General features: G+C 40.8%; 1 protein-coding gene across 1 annotated transcript; it reads right to left on the bottom strand.

Moving 5' to 3' along the window:
- Positions 1–6,015: 6,015 nt before the first annotated feature.
- Positions 6,016–25,974, bottom strand: ttc17 (tetratricopeptide repeat domain 17). Its single transcript, XM_054615526.1, is given in 26 exon segments — positions 6,016–7,014; positions 7,176–7,319; positions 7,410–7,529; positions 8,146–8,175; positions 8,177–8,230; positions 9,494–9,653; positions 10,028–10,148; positions 10,263–10,416; positions 10,527–10,825; positions 11,175–11,294; positions 12,951–13,170; positions 14,548–14,775; positions 15,322–15,393; positions 15,540–15,693; positions 15,843–15,958; positions 16,454–16,606; positions 16,701–16,813; positions 17,272–17,432; positions 17,927–18,066; positions 19,325–19,472; positions 19,576–19,685; positions 20,048–20,179; positions 22,134–22,245; positions 22,372–22,541; positions 23,045–23,134; positions 25,767–25,974. Coding segments are annotated over 26 exon segments (3,624 nt in total). The 5' UTR covers positions 25,938–25,974; the 3' UTR covers positions 6,016–6,882.
- Positions 25,975–25,986: the final 12 nt, after the last annotated feature.

Below are 25,986 nucleotides of genomic sequence, written 5' to 3'. Positions count from 1 at the left end.
GCATTTTCTCTACAGATTTGAACCCCAAAAAAAGGGTCAAATTTGTTCTAATCATCTAACAAATAGCAAATAGAGAGCTTCCCTGAGAGGAGAGAATAGGAAACATGTGGTTTGAGTCAATTCACATGACTTAATGACTTGATTGTTTAAGAGAAAGCAGAAAAAAAGACAAAGCATTTACATTAATATGATAAACTACAAACTATCACTGTTTTTAGTTTTGTAAATGGAATACATTTTGTTTACAGACTGGTTGGGAGGATTTGGGAACTGCTTTACCTGATCTGGTATTTGACTTACAACTGTGCACATAATCCTTATAATAGGAAGGTGTAAGAATATATATATGTATAAGATGTGCTTTGTTAAACGATTTAAAAGGAAATAACTGATGGGAGTGGTCTATTCCACAACGATAATGCCCTCAGTAGAACTACAGAACTGTCAAGGTGCATTGAAGCTATTCTTTAAGCTTGTGGTCGCTTAACAGCTTTCTAGTATGTATATTCAATCTGTAACTTCAGTGGTAAACTGAATGCTGTGGAGATAGTGGAGTTACTTTGGAGCTGTCCATGGTACTAAAACAACAGTGAAGCAGTTAACACAGTCAGGAGTGAGTTCAGACTTTTAGACCTGTATAGTTATCACTACGGAACCAAACAGATCCAAGGCGCAGGAAAGGTAACAGTAAAGAGGGCGGGGAGACAAGAAGAAGGGACTTTGGGGTTAATGGCGGTGAAACTGTTGTCCCCACAAGGCCAATACATTTTTATTAGACTGAGCTGGAAATAAACGGCCAGTAAATCCCATGTGGATACATCGTAGCAAAAGAATATGCACGCTTTATGAGGGTCTAGTGAAGTAGTGCAGTATTTCAATGAATTATTGCCTTAGACAAGAAAATAGATTTCAATAAATCTATCACTCTTCATGATATGGACTTTGAGCTCTTCAGATGCACTTACTTAACTTTAAAGAGAATAATCCAGATCAGAAGTGTCCATTTATTTTGTAAATAAAAAAACGTATGATTATATTTTCTCATGGTGTGTATATATCCAGATTTAATGCATGTTTACACGTGAAAAAGATACTTACATGCACATACTGGTGGACTCAGGAGGTAAGTCAGAAAACATGAAAAAACATGAAAGTACCTTTTTAAATGCCCCTCCAGTGGAGAAAACATGAAGAAGTGCCCTAAAGGATGCCCTTCCAGCTGAGAAAAACATTATAAAGTGCCTTCTTGTATGCCCTTCCAGTGGGGAAGACATGATGTAGTGCCATCTGGAATGCCTTCAAGTGGAAAAAACACGTTTAAGTATCCCCTGGGTGCCCTTTCATTGGAGAAAACATAAGGAAGTGCCTTTTAGGGTGCCCTTCTAGTGGAGAACACATGAAGAAGTGGCATATTGGATGCCCTTTCAGTTGAGAAAACATGATGAGGTGCCTTCTGGGATGCCCTACCAGTGGGGAAACATGATAAAGTGCCTTCAAGGGTGCCCCTAGCAGTGGAGAAAACATGAAGGGTCTTTTAGGGTGCCCTACCAGTGGAGAAAACATGACAGAATGCCCTTCTAGTTGAGAAAAAAAAGATAGCGTGCCCTATGGGTGCCCTTCTAGTGGAGAACACATGAAGAAGTGCCATATTGGATGCCTTTATAATAGGTAAAACACTATAAAGTGCCCTCTAGGGTGCCCTTCTAGTGGAGAAAACATGATGAAGGTGCCTTCTTGGATGCCCTTTCAGTTGAGAAAACATGATGAGGTGCCTTCTGGGATGCCCTACCAGTGGGGAAACGCCCTTTTTAGTGGAGAAAAAAAGAAGTGCCATTTTGGATGCCCTTTCAGTGGAGAAAAATTGAATTGCTTTTTAGGGTGCCTTTTCAGTGGATAAAACATAATGTAGTGTATTTTAGGGTGCCCTACCAGTGGAGAAAACATGATAGAATTCCCTTCTAGTTGAGAGAAAAACGATAGAGTGCCCTATGGGTGCCCTTCTAGTGGAGAACACATGAAGAAGTGCCATATTGGATGCCTTTATAATAGGTAAAACACTATAAAGTGCCCTCTAGGGTGCCCTTCTAGTGGAGAACACATGAAGAAGTGGCTTTATAATAGATACAACACTATAAAATGCCCTCTAGGGTGCCCTTTCAGTTGAGAAAACATGATGAGATGCCTTCCGGGGTGCCCTACCAGTGGAGAAACATGATATAGTGCCCTTCTAGTGAAGAAAAAAATTATAGTCAGCCCTCTTGTTGCCCTTCTAGTGGAGAGGACATAAATACGTGCCATCTTGGATGGCTCTACTGTAGGTATAACAGGATAAAGTACCCTCTAGGCTGCCCTTCCAGAAACTTTCTTCATGCCGTTGCCCCACTGCATGCAGCTGTTGATCTTTAGATTTTATTTTCCCCTCAGACAGCCAGAGTCGCCTGGTTACGCACACACTACTATTGCAAGTTAACAAAACTGCTGCAAAACTACAATTTTATGTAATAAATATTTTCTATCGACTTACTTTTATTATTAATGGGTATTTCACATTCTGCTTATACTGCGTGATTATATTCTTTTTTCCCTTTATTTGTTGAAGCAGTATATCATTTTTTCATATTTAGAAAATAATTATATGACACATCCCTTTTCAAATCAGTCCAGTTTTCTTTTTATGCCGCAAGTGAGAAATCTTCTAATCTTGATAGTCTCTACGCCATAAATGAGACCTTGTGTGTTGAAATCTTGCTCCACTCTTTTAGTCTCAGTGTCTTTAAAATACTCATCTCCTTTCAAGTCGATGTAGCAAATTCACTATCGTTATGTAATATATTGCAGCACCATCCATTCACTGTTACTATATTCAGCGACGCCGAGCCAAATATATCTACACAATACGCAATAACAAATTTCAACTTTAGGATTGTGCATCGAAATGTTTTTCCATCAGAACAACCTCAAAACATTGCCCACTTGTTACAATGCTCCTCAACCTGAAGATGACCTTTCAGCATCTATTTAGAAGCGAGTTTGTCTGGCACTTAAAAAGATATAAGATAGAAAAAAACTATGATTTTACCACTCCAGAGTGTTGCACAAAAAAATGATTATTCATCTATTACTAACATGCAACTGATAAATATAAGATTGTCAGGGATATTTGCTATATAAGTATCACGTAGCTCAACTACAACGGTGCAATTTATGGAAACTACGAGTTCGAATAAACGTGGATTTGCTTAGTTGCCGAGACAAAAATGTTTATTTAATCAATATAAAACATTGATGGGCATACTTTACTGATAATCTATATATGCATAAACATTTAAAAACAAAGCGCATTATTTAAATGTATAAAATCATGTCAATAATAAAATCAGCCGCATCAGCTGCAGCGGACTTAACAGAGGACTCCCAGTGAGTATACTATCGCTCTGAAAACACTCAATGGGTACAGAGCATCACACACACACACACACACACACACACACACACACACACACACACACACACACACACACACACATTCAATGCAGTGTCTCTGTGGTGTGCCAACTCACATGCCCATTACATAATAGGGCTCCTACTCCCAGGCCTAACGCCCCTGACAAATCCATGCACGCTTTGCTGCACATGAGCTATTTATACACTGCACCCAAGACAAGGCTGTTCAAAAAATACCACTCCAGTCAATTATTCATTGAGAAACATTCCAAAACAGAGCAGGGGGAGCGTGTTCGGCGGCACAGGAATAGACCGACGGGCTAACAATAAATAATGTCCATTAGCAATGCAGCAGGCCGTTTGTCCTCAGCGGTACCGAAATCTGAAGGAGAAGGGCGGGAAATGTGCAGCGGCAAATAAAATTTACCCTCTCATGTGTTGTGCTTGTATTTATAGAAGTCTGTGCATACACTCCAGCTCCTCTGCAACCATCTTGTTCCTTTACAGAGTGCTATAAATAGCAGGCTGCACTGTGCTTGAGCCATTTTTAGGTTTTGCAATTTAAAGGGGGGGAGAAAAAAAAGTGCTGTTTTACACGGATACTGTGTGGATGCCCCCTTTTTTTGGAGGACACACTGTTCCATCTTTGTTCCGAGATGTTTCGTGCTGCATCGGCAACATCGTGTTCAAATAAACAGCTATTAAAGCTAGGGTGGGCGATTTTGGAGAAAACAGCCGTTGAGATTCCGTCGCGTGCTCTCTGGCCTCTCCCTGCCACGCTACCTGCTGTAGCTCCTCCCACCGAACGTCAGTTATGCGCGTTCATGTGAATTCAGTTACATTGATAGGAAGACGAAACACGCAGGGACGCACCAACGTCGTTGCCAAGGTGACCGGACAGTCCCACAGCCAATAAGAACGGAGAATTCTGATTGGTCAAAGTGTACATGAGCGGTGGCAATTTTTGGGTGCGGCCCACAGAGGCAGGGGAGAGCAAAGTTATGAGCAGATATTCTCAGAGCACTTCACCTACATATAGCTGACTGGCTATTAGGACAGTTTTGCCAAATATTACAGTAAAGAAATTACCCACCCTAGCTTTAACTGCAAGGTTTTAATACATGTCCTCAACATTTATGGCATTATACACCGTGTGGAAGCATTTTGTTTTGGCAACGAGCTAAAAATTAGCAGGGTTATAGTTGCAAAACAACATAGCTTTTTAAGTTTCTAATTATTATTATGTCCATCAGGAGGATAATGCGATCGGTTGCGTTTGTACGTGCGATGGTGAGTGATGGTGAGTGCTTATGTCTGTCCACGGATCATCTTACATTCTGCTGCAGCAAACTGCGTTACATTTCGGGAGTGACCAGATATCGTTGCAATAACTTGGTGAGTTTAATTTTGGTTCTTTTAGGAAAAATGATATAAAGTGTATGATACAACTTTAAACCGATGCATATAGCATGTTTGTTGCGTACATCACCGGTTGTTAGTTGGCTCACTTTTGTTGTTTAGTGCAGCCCTTTGGTGTCTAGAAGGGAGGTTAACCAACACACCTTTTTTTTTTTTATCATTTATATTATATGGTTTCATTGTATAATGTGGCTAGCCATGTATTGTCCATTTCTGTCCCCTTTGCATGTATATGTGTGCTTTATTATATACATATTTGTACCTTGTCTCTCTGATTTTGTGTGTTTTTGTATGCGATACGTATGACCAGCTATGTAATGATTTATGGATCTGAATTGTTCTTCACCAATTATTCTAGACTACAAAACCAACAAAAGAGTTTAAAAATATATATATAAATAAGCAAGCATGGTGGTACTATATAAGTAGTTGGGGAAAAAACAAATAGCAGGAACTTTGGAGGGAAATTATTATTATTTTCTTTAAATAAGTAATGCTGAGTGCATACATTGCTGATCTGAGAATGCTCATCTTTCTCCCAATTGATTTACAATTGTGTGAACATGGAAGAGCAGAAATGTGTCAGAAATAATTAAATCTGATTCTTAAGACGTTAAAGCCTTATTTTGATGAATTATATTCAAGATAAACTGAATTTCAATGCAAAAACCCAGAATGTGACCTCATGTTTCTATATTTTACAGTAAAATGATTCCACCATTGTAACTAAGAAATAAAAGGTCTATATCAGGTTATCATAAAAAACATTATAAACTTAGAGACTGTTTTGGACGTTTGAATATGGATCAGTAATTACAGAGCCAATGTGTTGCTGTTTTCTTAAAATATGCAAGATATTGCAAACTGGAATGCTGTTGTTTTTTTGTCACACTTTTTATACAGAGGGAGGGATTGTAGAAGTTGATTTAAGGACTGTGGCTAAAAAGTCAAACAGTGCCACCATTTGGTCAGTTTAAAAAATGTTAACTAGAAGAAAATCAACAATTCATTTAGCGTGTCTGTTAAGTGTTTATGATGAAAAGCTGCAGCTTCTTCAGTTAAATTTAAGCTTCAATGAGTACAAACACTTCTGTTTATTTTTTTTCCCCAGAGACAAAGAATTGACGCGGAGAAATGAACTAATGAAATCCACACACTGCCTTTATTACTGTACATTAAATACAGATTCCACTTATTTTTTATTTAATAATGGCGAATCCTTTTTCTGCCTTATGGTTTCCATAAGTTAAGAAGCAAATGTAATAACATGTTGTAGTTTCTCTCTTTTGAATTTAAATTACCTTGGAGCAAAATCAAAGTTTGTAGGTCCCATATAAATAGGAATGATATAAGAAAAAAAAAGTGCAAGAAATTGAGAATTACTATCCATTTTTATGAAGCAGAAACAGAACCGTTCAATTTGAACTCCTTTAACCGTTCAGAGACGCTTTCCTTACCATCCCAGAAAAATACCGATTATCATCCTTTTCATTTAAAACCAAAAAACATGGCGCCATCTGCAGGCTGTAGTGTGTTATTGTTCCACTGCATTGTACCAAAATGCTAAAATGTCTTTAAAGATGACAATGGGAGCTTTTTGATATTGATATCAAAATATTGCAGAAGAATTAACTGGAATTTGAAAACCTCATTCAATTTTATCTATATTCAACCTTTTGCAAGTAAAGGAAACTTAGAAAAAAAAAAGAAAAAAGTCTGACAATCAGAACTTCTTGATTGTTAGATAAACAAGATGTCCTGAATTTGACATAGAAGCTGTGGGGCAAAATTATCTACAGTTGTACTCTGTGCCGTTTCAAACCTAATTCTTTTGGGGAGTTAGAACCCAGATTCTACTGGATATGAATCCTGATACCTCACCTTTAACCACATTTAAGTTGCTTGCAGTTATATCTGTGGTCTTCAGATGAGTGCGTGTCTGTGAGTGTTTGTTATCTGGTATCTGGTATGTGTGTTGATGTCTGAGGAGTACTCCTGTGAACACACTGGCTCGGTGGTTTAGGGCTGACGGCGTTCCCTCTTGGTGAGCAGGTAACACTGAATGGTTCTTAGTCGATCTTTGGCGGGGGCGAACTCCGGCTGCAGCTTCAACGTGGACTCGTACCAGCGCATGGCTTTCTCAAACTCCTCCTGATGGTCGAAACAAACAACGACCACGTCACCATCAGGACACTCATCTCTGCTTGGATACGTTTATTTGGACTTTTTGGAAGCTGAGCAGTGAGTCGTGTCACAACGACAGAATAAATGAGGATCAAACAGCAAACAGAACATGTGATAGTAGCCCTTACCATTGCTATATAGACGTTGGCGAGGGTAAAGTGGTTCACGACAAAGTGCGGGGCGATTTCTACGGCCATGCGGGCGACTGTGAGAGCGTCCTCCCACAGCCGGGCGTTCTGGAAGATGTTGGCCAGGCTGATGAGGGGAACGTCCTGGAAACAGAGAATATGTTTTCATGTTTAAAAACAATCCTTTGTTCTGTAAAAGTACCAGGCTGGTTAACTGCGGATCGTCTAACTTGCCTTCATGTGATGGGGGGCGTAGTTGAGGGCCTGTCGCAGGCAGTCGATGGCTCTCTTGCCTTGACCTTTGACCCTCCAGTACAGTGCAGCCATGCTGGATAAAACCCATGATGTTTGATTCTGCAGACAGGGATGAGAGAGGGGGAATAAATGGAGACTTTAAATCTACAGTACAGTAAAAGCGCAAAGAAAAAGCACGTTGCATCTTTAGATTAAAAAAAATCCTTCTACTTTAATCTTCTTGGCATTTCGCCGTTTCCCTCAGTGAGTAAAAAAAACAAAACAGTTTTTATAATAACTAAATATAAATGGTTATTTCATTTTTTGAAAAACCTATATTCAGAATATCTGTAGGGTTTGACAAATTGAGCTCACAGAACCAAACGAGTTTCAGTACAAAGAGTTTCACATGGAGTAGATCCGTTTGTCACATTCAGTTCTGGAGGGAAGCACTGAAGGTGTTCTGAATAACAGCAGCAGAGCTTTAAAGAGCTGGATAATGAGAAATGTCTTTTTACATTGAACACAATATAAAGTGACATCTGATCCTTTCCAATCCACATTAACATTATTAGTAGTAGTTTAATGGTAGTTAAATGTATCGTAGAAGGGAACAAAAACGCATAAAAAATGATCTGCCAGCTGTCTTTGCCATTGAGGTGACATTCAAAATGTCTAAACTTCCATATTTGAATGCAAAAGGTTTTCTTTAAGGAAGAGATGTGAGAGCTCTTACCTTCTCCAGTACTTTGGCGATGCGCGTTCCCCACCTGCTCAAAGGACTGAGGAGAGAACTTATCTTTGCCGAGGTTCTGCAGGACCTGGAGGTTAGGACAAGAGAGGAGGCTCACATCAGACTATTACCTCAGAAGAGTGCTGGTTATTTAATAATAGTCTGACTGTCAATCATGTCTTTTTTTTTTCTAAAAGTGTAGAACTCTCAAATGATTTTCCACCTGAGAGTTTCAACACATTAGTACTGACCTTGAGCATGCATTATCCACACCTGTTGCATGTTTTATAAATCGGCCTATGATTGTCTTGGCTGTTTTAGAAAATCTCCTGTATACCCTTGCCGCAAATTTATTTTTGTTACCTAGCTCAAGTTCTTTGAATTCTTCACACAAGTTTGCACCAAGCTACATTCAACACATGCTTTATTACAACTGTAGAATAAGGACTTTTTTTTTCCTGATTGAAAAATCACGTTTTTCACGCCTATTATTCACACTATTTGTAATATAGGTTATGAACCAAAATATTAGTTATCATCATCATCATCAACTGTATCCAGTTAGTGTTTGTAGTGTAACATTTGGCTGAGAGAGAGAGAGGGAGAGAGAGAGAGAGAGAGAGAGAGAGAGAGAGAGAGAGAGAGAGAGAGAGAGAGAGAGAGAGAGAGAGAGAGAGAGCCCTACCCACAGTCCTCCTCAGTTGGTAATATGATTCCCTGCAAGATCCTGAGAGTAAATATTGTGAACTACTTCTGGACAATTTGAAACTATTCTGTACATTTCTACAGTTTTCTTCTACCTTGACTTTGACATAAAGGGGTGGCTGATCATCTTGAAGATGTTGGAACATTTTCAAAGTGATGGACCCCACTTTGCGGTCACCTTTCACCTTCACATGTATGATATCTGTCGTAGACAACAATTCCCTGGTCATTTCCTTAGATATCCAAAATGGATCTTTTTAGGAGGACATAAGGCTGGAATATCTGTTCCCTGTGACTTTTTTTTACAGCTCCTCTTCTCAACATTGAGTGGCGAAGTCCTCTCACTCACAAAACAATTATTTTAAAATTCTTATGGTTATGGAACTGTGATGTTATGTAGCCACGATTATGGTAAAAGTCAGTTAATCGCGGCATCCCTGCTGTGGAACTGAAAGTCTTGGATGAGCTTGTTCAACATTCAATTTTTGAACGAAAATCAACTAGTCTGTCATTCTGTTTCTTGAATATCGTTGTGATGGAGATGACAACACATTTCATTAAAGTGACACTGTTATTGGGACTGCATACTGTTTACGTATAGAAAGGGGAGAGTTTCTTGTAATCTGTGGCTTGTGCCTGGGCCTACCTCACGCAGCTGGCTCTCTCCAGTGTAGTGGATGGCGGCACGATTGGCCACGCCTGCCAGGTGGTCGAGGGTGTGCATACTGGCAGCTAGGTTGGCGTTGCATAAAGGTTCAGCAGCTGGCTCCTGGAGAGGAGTGGCAAAGTCTATGTGCTCTGTGATGCTGGAAAGAAAAAGAGACAGAAAAGGGGAAAAAAAAATCAATCATAAGACTTCAAACTAGATTTACTGTATTTTGGTCGTTGATATGCTGTGATGCAAGAACATCAGTGAGGCAGGAATGTTTTCTTTTCTTTTCTTTGATAACATGGTTTTCCATTTCTAAACACCTAACAGATGTTTGCTAAAAACACTTTGTGGATATCGTCTTTCCAGTTATTCTGTGAACATAAAGAGAACTCATAAGAGCTGCTACTTCCAAAACTAACAAGTGTACATGGTTAATGATTTAGTGCTACTAAATTCGCAGTTATATAAACAGTTACAATATAACGTAAGATGAAACTGTGAGCATGATCAGGACAGTGAGGGTCTTACTCAATGTTCTTGGCAGAAACAGCCAACCAGGTGCTTGCTACAGTGGTTAGGTCTACCCTTCGAGTCCGCTGGCACTCCTCTGGCCCCGGCCAGCCAAGACTTGTGTAGTCCCTCCAGCGGCCTGCCCGAAAAAAACAAACCACAAAGACATCTCTCTTAGTAGTCGAGCACCTCAGTGTTTCATTTCTGTGTTCATGCTGTTGTAAAGAAGGAGAAATGCAGGGGTATGTGGTACCTGAAGGGCCAGGCGACGGGATAGTTGGGCCGCTTATCTCCAAGACAGAGTGTCCTCCAGGCAGTGAATCCCCGTTCTGGCCGTCATCACTGATGGAAACACTCTCCGTTCCATCCACCTTCGCCTTCCTCACCCGCTTTACCTGGAAGGTGATCTGATGAACGAAAGTCAGCCACTTCAGTCCCCGAAATCTCCCGTTCTTTGGTGATTTTTAACTCAAACATAATTCTATTTTGTGAAAAAGGATGGGCATTGTACACGTACCCACTCGGCTCCCTCGTCGTCCTCACAGTTTCCGAAGCAGGGCCCGCCACCGGCCCGGGCGCCCATGACGCGGTCGTTCTTCAGCACCCGGATACCTCGCAGGTCCCCTCGCTTGCCTCCGACGTCCAGCGCTCCCTCAAAAGCTCCCATCAGGTCCTCCTTCAGCTGCCACTCCTCCTCGCCTTCCGCTCCGCCGCTGCCGAACGGCGTGGCCATTTGAGCCGCTGCTGAGGCCGGGGAGGGAGAAGCCTGCTGCTGTCCGGCTGCTTCGCCTGACCCATTGCTGTCCAAGATAACCTCTGAAGAGTGCGTGTGGAGGGGGGAGATGAACAGGGAAGAAATAAGAGAACAATTAAGAGAGGTGTTGAGTTACAGGAGCACTTAGCAAACTCTCCAGGACAGAAACACCCCATTAGAGCCTAATAATTATATTTTTCAGGGTCGTCAATTAAGCCAACTGACATGTGAGACGGTCGTGGTCTAATTCTCAATGACATTTTGTCAGTTAACTAAAAAAAAATGATACTATTAACTGACATCATTGACTGAATAAAGGACCCAAAGATGGCTATATATCAACTAGGGATCATGCTTGCAATAATTGAAATAAGTATGATGTTTTATATAGCCACTAAATCATATCCTTACTCTCAAAGAGCAGGGAGTCCTCCATGGCAGATATGGCCGGTGTGTCCTGCTTCTCTTCGCTGCCTTCCCATTCCTCCAGCTGTATAGCGAGGTCCTTCTCAGCCATGCAGGCAGCACCCTCTGGATCAACACAAGTTAGGTTCAGAGACACTTATCATCCAAACATTACTCTCTCTCTCTCAACACTCTGCTGACTCAGGCAAAGCTTTACAATATTTTTTTCCAACTTTGAAACTCCTGCCATCACTGGAAAGACATTAGATGTTTGCAATTCATTACTGGATGTCACAGTCTCATAGGAGTCATGGAGGAGACCCATGAAAACAGCTGTAAAGGTGCAAGAGACACCACAGATGGCAGATTTGACCCTGTAGGATTTGGTTTCAAGCTGTTTCTCACGTGCAATAGTTGGCTACTAGCCATGTATGATGTGTTGTTTTTCTAAAAAAGACATCGAGCCCAAATTGTTACAACTTGTTTGACATGTGGGAGGAACTGCATAAACCATAATATTTAACAGGAGAAAGGTTTGTGTATTTATGTAAACCTTTTGCCCTAACTTGGGGTGGGCGTGTGTTTTGTAAGTGCTTATTTGACCCCATGCACCCGCCGTGTTTTGAAGGGAGCAATATTTAGCTTTGGAGAGTAAAATATAGACCCTTCTAATTTTGGCATCAGCTATTTTCTGTAGTCTAAATTATTGAGTGGCAAAATTTCTCCACTTCAAAGCACTTTTCGCTTCACTCCCACTGATGTGAATAATGAAGAAGATGCAGCCTATATTCACGTTAGGAGTGCAACACACTACTTGCTTTTCACAGCTACTCTAACAGCTTCAAGGGGAAGGTGTGTGTGTGTGTGTGTGTGTGTGTGTGTGTGTGTGTGTGTGTGTGTGTGTGTGTGTGTGTGTGTGTGTGTGTGGAGGGACCTGTTTCGGGCCTACAGCGCACAAGTGCATTTTTAGCTTGAGGCTAATTTTCTCACTGCAGGTAGCTGGTAGAGCTTGACAATTTTTGTAAGCCTTCCAATAAATACTTTTTTTTTTTTTTTTTTATAAATCAGAACAATAAATTAAACTTACACAATGCAGTTGATTCTGCACTGAACAGTATTAATCATTTTATAGTTATAGTATTTAAAACTAAATACAAATTTAGAGATGAAATCATTTTTGTCGACTAATTGATCAGTTGATTAATCGACAGATCTGTAAAAGGGAGTTTCTCCAAAATGATTCACACAAAAGCACCACTTACAATCGGGTGTTTACCAGAAATTAGCTCAGAAGTTTCTTGGAAATAAGTCATTCGGAATGAAAAAAAAAAAAAAAAAAAAAGCCTACATTTCAAATTAAAATTATGAATGAGCTTTCCTGGTCTCTCCATCTGTCTGTTATTCAGCTATTTTATTGCCAACGGTAAGATTTTGAAAAAAACAACTTCAGGAAATGATGATTATTTCTGTTCTGTCCCAGCATGTTTGTAACAAAGAAGTTATTATTATTATTAAGAAACTCTCAGTTGCACAGTCTAATGATGCAATTGTTAGGCCTTGAAAAACCAGAACCCTCGCTCTGGCATTAGCTCCCAACAGTGTCTCCAAATCCCAGAAATCTTATCCACAGGTAACAGTTTAGTTTCCTGTTCAAACATGTATCTTGGAGTGCGCCATTATAAGTAGTAAAGTTAAGTAAGTAGCATTCTGAGGAAACAATCCATTAAACTTAAGAGAGACGGGAGTAAAATAAGTCGTTGTGTGTATATTTGATCCACTTACGTGAGCAGGGCTGCCGCTGGGACAGGTTGTAAAGGAAGGGGTAGAACTGCAGACAGCGCAGCAGAGGTAGGCTGTTGCGACACTGATCACAGCCGGCAAAGGACGAGAAGGACGGGGAGGAGGAGAGGGCCGTCACCAGGATGTGGCGGAACAAAGCCAGAGCACCTGTCACGTTGCCCTGAGCCAAGTGCACGCTCACCAGGCTGAGCAGGGTGTGGGGCTGAGAGGGGGGGGGTGTAAAATCAAAACAGGGTCACATCAGCTGCTGGGGAACATCGGTGCAAACTCACCTTCAGCTAGAGCAGATATATGTTCGTCCTAGAAAGATATAGGGAGAAAAGAAACGCACATGCAGCTCCGGTTCTTACATATATATTCCTACCTGCTGTTCCTGGATCGGTGTACCATGAACATGCATTATTTATCTCTGCAAGTCCCCGTCTTGATGGCTTCATTTAACAAGATGTTAGAAACGCTCTCTATTGATTTCAGTTCATGCTGACTCAATACAATCTTGCTGATCCTGCACATTTGTGGGACACACACTTTAAATCTTGCCAAAGGTACTCTTTTGGGTTGAAATATGGAGAATCTGCTCGGCCACCGGAGAGGACTAAATTTATATTCATGTTTCCTGGAACCACCTTGAAATGATGAGAGACTTGTGTAAATGTCAGTATATACTGCTGGATGCCTATAACTGACAGAGGGTACAGTGTGTGGTCATTAAAAGATGTGCTTAGAGAGCAAAGTTTGGGCGTGATGTGGCATTAAAATGTTGCTCAACTGGTATTAAAAGCAGGGTATCTTTGGAGTACTTGGGTTGCTGGACAAAGTACACTTTGTTTAATCAATGGAGCAGTGAATAAAGACCAACACGGCTTTACAGGAACAGCGTCGTTGCATTATTTCATTGGTTTCTCTTCCCGATTACAATGTGTTGTGGTTCACGTTTACGCTGTAATCTGTAACTTTGGCTTCTATTTTTGATCTTTTTAACCCATTTTCAATGTTGAATCAGTTTGAAATCCTTGATATATCCTCCAAACACACATTGTAGACCCTTCTGTCTGATTCTGCATTTCCCAAAATTTGATAATATCTATTCAGAGAGTGAAGTTAGTGACAGCGTGAGGTAGCTCTGACAGCTTGATGGAGTAGCACTGGAGGGCGGGGCTTAATTCAGAATCAATCGGAAAGGTTTTTTTGGCCAACTTGATTGATAAGAATCTATAACAATGCTATTGTTCAGTTATAGTTTGATATATCTGTTAATAAGGACAGTCATGGATTTTCATCTGGATACTCAGTAAAAACACAAGATGTTGTGGCAAATCAGTTGTTTTGAATGTTAGTTGTATGTTGTTATGTTTAATATTACCTTAATTTATGTGTGGAAAAATGTGAGGTGTCAGAGCTCTGTCTCCCTCATCCCCTTGTCTCTCTCATAAGAAGTGCATTAAGAAATATACACCAATACCGGTCAAAGTAATATACTACGTTCAAGCCATGTGACTAAAAAGTAAAGTAAATGTAACTAAGAGGGTCAAGCCCTGCAGGTTGTGTACAGATGTGCTTTTTTTTTTTTTTTTTTTACCTCTGATGCATTGACAGCCAGCGCTTGCTCCAGCAGTGTTTGTGCGTGGGTGGTCAAGCCGTGGTGCAGCAGCAGGTTAGCAGCGTTGGTGAGGGACAAGTGGCGGTGGGAGGGTGCGGCGGCGGAGCTCAACACTTGGCGCAGGCACTGCAGGGCACGGCTGGCGTTGCCTTTGGCTCGCCAGAATAGAGCCGCCTCATTGTGGAGCAGCCAGCGGGGGACAGAGGCCTAAACAAACAAACGACTGTTAGCTCTGAAGATGAACGACTGACGATGGTTCGGACGAGGGAGGTTTGGAGCAATTCGGGAGCGATTTCTAATCAAATTGTCATATGTGACTCTAGTTTACTAACGTGTGCATTGTCTCACAAACGGGTATAGAAGAACCTTTCTTCACTGGACTCCACTGTGTTTTGTCGACCTAAGCCTGCTAGTGTTGCATCATGGCTCCCATTCAGCCTGGCTCCACAGCGCGAGCATTTCACTCATTATGTGAGATGTAATTAGAGTGTGTAAAGGTGAAACAATATTTTGATTGCACCAGTGATTGACTGTTTGACACCTGCCGTGCGTCAAAAATTAGCTAAGCTCGGATGAAAACAAATCTGTTATCTCACCTCTCTTTTTCATATTAGCAAAGATCGTGTGTAGAAAAAACATCTGGGTAGGAGTTTCCCCATTTTTAACACCCAAAATGTCACTTTTGCAGGTTGAAATAACATGCAGCACTGGCAGAAGTTCATATCAAGTTCATATCAGATTTGGTCCCCTTACTTGTTTAATAGCTTGAGCTATTCTGGAGCCGATCTGCTCCAGCGTCCATCCTCCACTACGTATCTGCAGTACCTGTGATCACACACAGTAATACACATGATTGGATATTCTTCTGCACAGTTCCACATGCAGAGTCAGGGCATAGTCATTCTGTTAACATTCTGCACATGGTTGGCATTTATCTCCGCACGAACACAAATAATCAGGCAGACAGATACCTGGGAGGCAGAGGGATCTGGCAGCTTCTTTTCTTCCAGAGGCCAGTCTAGTGAGGCAGGCAGGAGGGCTGGATATGGTTGGGGGACGGGGCCACAGTCTGGCAGCGCCGCCGTCAGAGGACTGCTGCTCCCGTAGAGGAGAGTTGCCACGGGGCTGAATAAACACAATTAGACAAATTGCACAAGTCATTTTTATGTGGTAATTTTCCATATGTTACTCTGGATGCACAAGGATGCAGTTTTGTAGATCATTCTTTGTAACCACAAAACACCCCCCCCCTTCATCCAGGACCGTGTACTGACCCGAGGCCCTGTGATTCAGGTGGAAGATAGAAGGTCGGCAGCAGGTGAGCAGGGGGAACACTCGGGTACTCGTGGGCACAGTCGGTCCTCTGAGGCCACAACATCTTCTGCATGTCCTAAAGTGAAAACACACTTAGCTCTCAGTCTCCAAAACAATTGAATATAATATTTAAAATCAAATTGAAATTCAGTCTGTAAATAATTACACAAACAAATTGGAAAAAACTAAAAAACAAACATAATGAAAACTACTCCAAACAAATCTGTACACTACAAAAACAACTTTTTTTCTACATAATAGTAACCCTGAAGCTACAGCTTCCCGTGTCAAACCTTTTTACAAAACACTACCTCTTTGATGCCAAAAGCAACAACAAACACATTTAAAATATCCCTACATGCCATTCTGTTCTGACATTTTCTATTAGTCCATTAAACTACTACTACTGAATTTTGTAATCTTTGGTTCACAACGAGATATCATTTCAGTCACTCTAAATGAGTTCCGAAGGTGCAGAGGTATCAATGTTCCTTTTGGTTGAAATTGATGGTGAAAAAAAGGAATTCAATCATAAACGAACAAAAAACATCAATGTAGTTCTCTGTCTTGCCTGGGTGTAATCCTGGTGGCTGCCCCAGAGGGCAGCAGCAGGGTCCTGGTCTCCGGACACAGAGGGATGCAGCTGGGGGTTCGCTCCGGTCTGGTTGGAGTTGCGCTCTGATACGAGCGCCACGCTGGACGCCACTGACACCTCCTCCCCAAACTATGAACAAACGGAGAAACAGACACAACTGAGAAACACAAGCTGAAGGAATATTTTTTAGGGATTTAAGGAAAATAACATCTCAAAGACTCACCTGGACGTAGTGGACATGCTCGAACAGATCGCCACGGTGATAGCGCACGGGCAGGTCAAAGGGGCAGTAGAGGCTGCGCTGCTGCTGACCGAGGCGACACATCTGATGGTTCCCTGGAGAACACACACAGAGAGAGAGAGAGAGAGAGAGAGAGAGAGAGAGAGAGAGAGAGAGAGAGAGAAGAGAGAGAGAGAGAGAGAGAGAGAAAACTCAGGTGCTGCTCTGCCCTGACAAATCAAAGCATGTCTATATAGCAATGTGCATGGAGATCAAAGCTAGATTAACGTGACAACACATCTTTTCAGACAACTCACAGTCATGAATTCCATAAAATCACATTTATCTCACTTTAGCGTTCTCAAAATTGATATATATCCTTTCTTTTCATATTTATAAATATCTGCATTATTCTAGCCACAAGCAGGTTGAACCACAGCACAAGTCGACACATTCTTTCTTGAACACCTAAAGCAATTAACTTTTCTTTTATGATGATATACTCTACTATACAAAATCCAAAAAGTAATACACGCCTTAAGGTGTTCTCAGTCCTATGTGCGTGGCATCTTACCGAGTTGGGCTTCCTTGGCCATCTGGGTCTCGTGGATAATGTTGCGCAGGATCTGCTCCTCCTGCAGCAGCTTGTGTTTGTCCAGTGCCTCCTGCTGGCGAAGGTAGTGGTCATGCTGCTTCTGGTACTCCTTCAGTTCATTCAGTGTCCGCTGCAGGGATCTAAAAAAATATAGTAAAATGAGGAAGGCAAATAGGGGACAGGCCGAAATGCATCGCAGGGAAACAAAGCTTATCACATGAGTACACTACGACTACAAGACGTTTTTTAAAGGCTTGGTGTCTGAGCAGAATCCCCTTTGCATTCACAAGCAAAACACTGACTGGATGCCAGCTTTGTGGACCTCATTTACATAAAAACTGACTTCCTCATTGATGGCTCTAAGTAAAAGGAAAATTGCTCTACGGGGGAAAGTCGATTGTCTTTACTGGTATCATTACGAATCCCTTAAACTGACTGATTCTCTTATCATTTCATGAAATCCTAAACCAACCAATCCTTGTTCAAAAAAAAGAAATATACTTTAAAACATGCTTTAAAGCCTATTTGTCAAGAATAGTTGCAATGGGACATGTTTGAAAATGTCCATCCATCATTGTGAGAATCTTATCCAACCAAAGTAGTGAAGAGTGTGAATGTACGGATGCCTTCCTACCTGTGCTGGGCTTCCAGGCGCTGCTCCAGCTTTTGCTGACAGAGCACAGAGTGTTTCCTCCTCAGGGCCTGCTCGAAGCCCGGCTGGGCCTGCAGTGCCTGTTCGTAACACAGCACCGAGTGGTTGTATTCCCCGAGCATCTGTTTAGGACGGAGATGGATGGGGGAGACAAACGGATGGCGGAGATAGCAGAGGTCAAAGGGTGATTCATTTCATGGAGAAATCATGCTGTAATAAAACTAAAATGAGTACTACACACTCCTGGTATAAAGCTTTGGGGATATACGAGTTTAGTAATAACCCATTGGCTATTTGTCTGACAATAACGAGCCTCTGGGAGCAAGGGGATGTATTTTTGGGATTCCGGTGAAGCCAATAGATATCCAGGACAAGACTCCTTATCTGTGCTCTGCTCATTGTTTATTGTCTGATTAGCAACTTGATATACCAGAACAGAGTTGGAGTTGAGAGACAATGTGTACGATCCGGATTGTTTACCTGCAGTCGCCAGTTTACAAGCTGATTTTAAAAACAACAAAAAAAGCAAAATCATCTTCATGTGTTCTGCCTCTTTTGTCCACAAGGACTTTTCTCCTGCATATAACCAAAGCCTGCTCAAACATGATCGGTCAACACCGGCTGCAAACGGAAAAGCAGAACGATTTCAATACCAAAATCTTGTCCCGTTTCCTGCAGATTCTGCACATGAATGCAGAGTCTGTTTATAGAGATAATAAAGTCCCTACGCAAGTATTAAAGTCTTGTTATTGATGATAATACGCTGTACCTTCAATATACTTACCAGTGTGAAAATAAGATGCTGACAGCTGAAGTCTGTCTCATTTGTGTAATGGGAACCCAGAAACTAAACAACAGATGGTGAGATAGCAAATATCTTTATCGATAAATTTGCCACCATCTTAGAGGAAAACATCACTTTTCTGTGAGATACTGTAGTAATAGTAGGAAAGAAAGAACCGGAAAGAAAGCTTACTACAGTTTAGTTTGCCAAGTCTCAATTAGATTGTATTTCTTACCAAACACCAAAAAATTTGCATTGGTAATTGAGAACAGGTGGGAAGCAAAAAAGTTGAAATTGAAAGCATTTCGCCATTTATCCAATGCACCTTTGCTCTACCAATATATCTAATTAATGCTAGAGTTCACTGGATATATTGACTTTCAGATTGTTGTACATGGCAGACAAGAAAAGTCTGTAAAATACTCGCTTCGTGAGGGTTTTCTTAAACATGCACACATAGAGTGGACCTTATGCAAGACAGTGTTCTGACAAACACCACAAGCAATAGCTGTGATCCCGTTAACCAAACAGTTAATACCATAAAAACCCAGATGCATGTGAGTCTACTGCAGTGCTATGATGTTTATTTGACTTACAGCATAAATGTTGCCCAAGGTGTAGTGGCTTGTGAAGAGGTCCGAGGTAAGGTCCAGGGCCGCGTGGGCAAGAATAGCAGCATCTGCCGAGAAATGGGCGCGGTGCAGGACGTTGGCCATGTTGACCAAGGCCACATCCTTGTGCTGCCTACAAGAACCACACACCAAAACACAGATACAGTGTGAGAACGTGACCACCTGTTAATAAACAGTATACTATTGCGGCGTCCTTCTGAGCAGCCCGACAGTACCTCGGTGAGAAATGCAGAGCACGCACCACGCAGTCCACTGCCCTCTGAGGCTCGTTCTTCATGCGCCAGTAAAATGACGCCATGTTGTACAGCACCCAGGATGATGAGTTCTGGAAAACACAATCATAAAGATGTTCACACACACAGACACACTTCGAAGGACTAACTGCCAATTGTTAAGACTCTATTGGATCTTTGCTTTTCCCCAACATAGTTCTGCAACATTGAATAATGGACCTTTGTCTCAGTCCTTCTGGGCTGACTGGCTGAGAGAAAGGCAGATAAATACAAAAATATACAGACGAAATGTACACAAAATCCTAAATGAAAACCAGGTCTGCTACCCATTAGCAGATATTGTATATTATCTGTGCACATTCCATGCTTTTGTCCAATATCTGCCAGAGTGGAGAACAATGGTCTTTTATATTTGTATAGCAAAGTGAGGCAAAGTTGTACAGGCGGTACTTACCCTCAGTAACTCTTGATGGATGCGATGGCCCACCTCGTCAATGCTGCGGCCCAGCTTATGAGACAGTGAACTAAAAATTGGATCCTCCTTAGAAAGCAGTGGGGAGGTCAAGTTTCCCCTCTCCTGCACACCCTGGAACAGATACAAAGGTCAGACAGAGCCATTTATTTGGAACTTCAGCATGTGATCGGTCACACAAAGGCTACATCTCTGTTGTGTGCGGAGCATAAATGATAGCGAAGGACAGCAGGGCTTACTGAAAATCTCAAGTATTTCACAACTACATAAAGAGCATACCAACTTTCAAAGTACACACTTAAAATATCTCTGCAATGCTATCCGTGTTAATATAATGCGCTGGTAGCCGCCAACTGGACTCTTAAACTGATAAGGGAAGTTAATACGTACAATAATACATTAGATCTATAAAGCTTTTCAGAGTTCTCAAAGACACTGTAGATAAAATAAAAAACAAGCAGTAAAACAGCCAAGTCTGAGGGGTGTTTTGAGGGTCTTTTTGAATGACAATGTCGGAGGCCTTTTTAATATGGTTTGGTAATGAGTTCCACACAGCGGGGAAGACAACTGACAACGCCCTGTCACCCCAGGTTTGGTCCTTGAGACTTGCAGGGGGTTGGAATCAGCAGAGCAGAGTTATCGGGAGGGGGCACGCTGGTGGAGGAGGTAGGACAGGTAGGGGGGCGTCATGTTGTTGAGGGCCTTGCGGGTGGTGAGTACAATGTTGAAGTTTATCCTGTGTTTAACTGGGAGCCAGTGGAGGTCATGGATCATGTGATCACCTAAGCGGGTGAAATACTAGTTTGTGGAATCATAAAGGATTCTGTTGCAGAAGCCTGGATGTTACAAAAGTGCAGTAAGTGACAGTGAGGGTCGGAGGAGAAAAGGCCGTTTTGGCGTCTGGGTGACATGGGGCAGGGAGGAGTTGGCGGGGTCAGGGATGACTCCAAGGTTGGTGATTTATGTGGAGGGGAAGACCATGGAGCCATAAATATTGGGTGACTGAAAGATATGTGGCGAAGGGATGTGGTTTTTTCAATCTGATAATTTCAAAATATCAACTTTATTTATTGTTACTTGCCCTCAAACACACCGCTGCCCTTTAATCTCTACCAAAGGGCCTCATTTTTAAGAAATGTGACTTGAATGCAACCTTAAGATACGATCAACTTGTTCTTTGGAGACAAAGATTACAGTGACTTTCTTATCTCTTCCTTCTGGCTTATAGAGGCAACATTTATTGCTAAAATGGTGACAGACTATTAATGTCCTGATGAAAGATTAACATTTAAAGATCATGGAAACAACCTTGCTGATAAACTGCAACAAAAGCTTTTTTTTTTTCAGTGAAACCAAACCAGCTTCCCCCTGACCTCTTCTTCTTTTCAGTTCTGGATTATTTAGATGCTAAATATCAGAATGCTGCTGCCTCAGGCCTTTAGAGTGCATTTCCCATTGAGCTCTTACACCATGTTCACAATGGACACGTTGCAAAACGCAGCGCTGTGTCAATACTTACACAAGCAGTACCTGGCTGATCACACAAGAAGCACATTTCTCCACACAGGTAAACATGCTCCTCTGCTGCTTTCTACAGAGCCAATATCTCTGTCCCTCTTTCTGTCTGTCTGCTTGTGTGTGTGTGTGTGTGTGTGCGTGTGCGTGTGTGCGTGTGTGTGTGTGTGTGTGTGTGTGTGTGTGTGTGTCTGCACATGTCTGGCTGTAGATCATTCTCTCCTGTATGTGTCTGTTCTCAAATAATTTCCCACTGAAACTTTAAACAGAGCATTGCTGTAAAATGCCAGCTCGACCAAGCTAAAAGGTTAAATACATTCCCAACAAGATGCTTACATTTAATAAATAAAAAAATGTTGAAATGTAATAAAATTACTTATTTCAAGCACCTGTGACTAGTTAAGTTTCAATTTAAACATAAATAAGAGCGGGGAGAGGGCTTTTACACATAGTTACAGCATACTGCTTGTGCATCCCTACCTCTCAACAAGTCAGCATACCAATTCTAACAAATTATTCATTGGATGTTGAAAACAGTTTGGCCTCTACTCACCCTGAGATGCTGGAAAGCATGGATACTATAAGGTAGCTCAAACACTTTTGCACAGTCAGGCTTTTCTAGATCAGGGGGCAGAGCTGACCGGGAATCCACATAGTCCTCAGGGCTGAAAGCAGGAGAGGAGAAAAGTCTCTTTAAGATGACAATTTCATCATAAGCATAGAGTTACTCACTTAACAAAATCACTGTAGATGCAACAAAAATGTTTTCAATTTTATTGAGGAGAGCTTACCTGATGTCTTTGCTTTCCAGGGAAATATATGTGCCGTCATATAGGTCCAGGTCTCCCAGGGGAACCTTCGCCATGACGCAGTCTGCATCCTCTTTGTAGTGTCTCTGCTCCAGCCCCGTGTCTCTGTCCTCATTCTCCTCAATGTGAATCTTCTGCGCCACTAGCTGCTTCTGCTCAACAACAGCCAAGGACAACAATCAGCGAAGAGTAAAAAAGGCACAAGAAATGGACAGCTGACCGCACAGGTAGCGGTATTCAATGTATTACGTTACATTACAGTCATTTAGCAGACGCTTTTATCCAAAGCGACTTACAGGAAGTGTATTCTACATAGGTATTCAAGAGAACTACTAGTCACCAGAAGTCATAAGTGCATCTCCTTTCTTAAACAAGCATCTAAGAGCATAAACCAGAGCAAAAGTACAGAAACAAACTAATACGAATACAATAAGTGCTAAGTGGAAGGCTCAGGGTAGTACTATATAGTAGTATAAACTAGCGATAGAGGGTATTTATGCTCCAAATAACGCTAAAGAGAATGCTCTTTTTTCCCCCAACAGTATTGGGAAACTTATCTCTTTTCCGCACAAATGAAACAGAAAGCAAGAAACTCATTAGCATTTAAAAAGGGAAAGGGAAACACACTTTGCACAGCACACACACAAACACACACCTCCAGCTTCTTGAGGTAGTTAACACGAGTCTCTTGCCTCATGAAGATCACAACATCATGTGGATGCTTCAGATTTAAAGGGGAGTCAACCTGAAACAAAAAAAACAAGGGCGTTAGGACTGGCACACAGTCAAAAGTCATGAATGCAGAGCAACCTGCTGATTCATTTCAGGACATGACACAGTATTACCAACTTCAATTTAAGATAAGATAAGATAAAATAATCCTTTATTAGTCCCGCAGCGGGGAAATTTACAGGATTACAGCAGCAGAGAGGATAGTGCAAACAAGAGACATAGTAAAAAAAAGAAAAAACAAGATCAAAAATAAGTATTATAAATAAGCAAATGAGCAATAAAAAACAGTAAAGAATCCACAGTAACTGAAATATTATATATCCATGGGCTAAGGGTTTGAAATCTCTGTTTAATATGACCGACCTGTCTTTCATTTTTCAGAACAGGTTACTTTGTAATATTCAGGATATTAGGACCAAACTGTTAAAAATGGAAAAAATGGTCAGTTTACATATGGTGTAAACCAAAGTTACGAACTTATTGTCTCATAAAGAATAACTAGAATGCAGAACTTTATGTTAAGTACAACTTAAACAAAAGACAAAGATCCCTAGGTGCACAGTTATGCTCAGGAACATTAGCATTAGCCCTAGAGACTCCAGAGGAGGACACAATCCGTTTGTTGCGTGAGCTCGGTGAAATTGAAAATGAGGTGCACTTTTTGTTTTACCGTCCTGTCTACGAGGACATAAGGGATGTCCTCTTTAGTAAAAATGACTTCCATTTATGTTGATTTCTTTTGGCTGGATGACGATGAAAAACTCGAGTTGCGTTTTAGGAAAGGAACCTTCTTTGTCGCAGATTGTATTTGCCAGGCTGGAGGAGAGAAGACAGAATGTTTTCTTTAAGATTGAGCGCTGAAGCAAACCTTTTATTTTGTAATCAAATGTGACTTGCTGAGATGTGGATCCACTGCAGCTGTATTGTTGGTGTCTTGTAAACCCCATGAGGGTTGGGCACGTTCTGTGCATGACACGAAAATGAAAAAATATCTACAGTATTTTTATTTTATATGGTTTTTCTTTATTTTTATTTTTTTTTTATTCTATATATATGTACAGTACCAGTCAAAAGTTTGGACACACTCATTCAATGGTTTTTCTTTATTTTTATTTTATAAATATGTTTTTTTTATTCTATATATATAAAATACCAGTCAAAAGTTTGGACACACCTTCTCATTCAACTACTTTGAAGAATCTAAAATATAAAACATATTCTGGTTTGTTGAGCATTTGTTTGTTTACCACATAATTCCATATGTGTTCCTTCATAGTTTGGATGTCTTCAATATTAATCTACAATGTAGAAAAAAAATAAAAATAAAGAAAAACCATTGAATGAGAAGGTGTGTCCAAACTTCTGACTGGTACTGTACATATATATACATATATATATAAAAATAAAGAAAAACCATTAACACAGACAGAAACTATTATAACTATTGTATTTCCAGTGTATTTGTATTTCCAGTGTATTAGTATTTCAGTGTATTAGTATTTGTATTTCCAGTGTATTAGTATTTCAGTGTATTAGTATTTCAGTGTATTAGTATTTCCAGTGTATTAGTATTTCCAGTGTATTAGTATTTCCAGTGTATTAGTATTAGTATTTGTATTTCCAGTGTATTTGTATTAGTATTTCCAGTGTATTTGTATTTCCAGTGTATTAGTATTTCAGTGTATTAGTATTTCCAGTGTATTAGTATTAGTATTTCCAGTGTATTAGCATTTCCAGTGTATTAGTATTTCCAGTGTATTTGTATTAGTATTTCCAGTGTATTTGTATGTATTTCCAGTGTATTTGTATTTCCAGTGTATTTGTATTCCAGTGTATTAGTATTTCCAGTGTATTAGTATTTCCAGTGTATTTGTATTGTATTTCCAGTGTATTAGTATTTCCAGTGTATTTCCAGTGTATTAGTATTTCCAGTGTATTAGTATTTCCAGTGTATTAGTAGTATTTCCAGTGTATTAGTATTTCCAGTGTATTAGTATTTCCAGTGTATTAGTATTTCCAGTGTATTAGTATTTCCAGTGTATTAGTATTTCCAGTGTATTAGTGTATTAGTATTTCCAGTGTATTAGTAGTATTTCCAGTGTATTAGTATTTCCAGTGTATTAGTATTTCCAGTGTATTTCCAGTGTATTAGTATTTCCAGTGTATTAGTATTTCCAGTGTATTAGTATTTCCAGTGTATTAGTATTTCCAGTATACTGTCAGACATTGTAAACCCAGTCACACACGTGTGCATCACCACTGTTTCCCTCTTTAAATACATCAGAGTTTGATTGGCAGCTGTCATCTCTAAACCAGTACACACAAGAGGTCCCCCACGTGGTCCTGCAGCGGATTGGTCATCTTGACCTCACGATGACGTCACAGCAAGAGAGGCGGGGTTAAACATGCTAGCTAGTGGAAGCTAACCCCAACTTAGCCCCACTAAAACACACATAAATATAGTTTTTTTATGTGTTATTTATAACGTCACTTAAGCTACTCAACCAGACTGATTAAAGTCAAAATAATAACTGTAATAACAATGACAATTTGTGTTGACATGCCACGCAAAAACGTCACCGTTAGCTTAAATGAGCTAGCGCACCTAGCATTGGTCAGCGAGCCGTAAGCGGTGACTGTCATACCTGCTGCTGGATCTTTCCGTCCTCCGTGACCACCCAGTGGGTCGTGGCCCCTCCGGAGTCCACTATGAGCACGCAGAGGAGGATGAAAAACCTCCCCTGACACCACTGTCTGCGTGAATAGTTGACTTGACAGCGCAAAGACTCAGGACGGATTTTCCCGACGTCCGCCATTTTTCTTTTCCCATTTTTTTAATGTGGTGTAGTTGCAGCCTCCGACCAC

This window comes from Anoplopoma fimbria, chromosome 2 (genome assembly GCF_027596085.1).
Source record: "Anoplopoma fimbria isolate UVic2021 breed Golden Eagle Sablefish chromosome 2, Afim_UVic_2022, whole genome shotgun sequence".
Classification (NCBI taxonomy): domain Eukaryota; kingdom Metazoa; phylum Chordata; class Actinopteri; order Perciformes; family Anoplopomatidae; genus Anoplopoma; species Anoplopoma fimbria.
The sequence above is the reverse complement of the archived record's forward strand: the minus strand, read 5'-3'. Positions and strand labels throughout refer to the sequence as shown.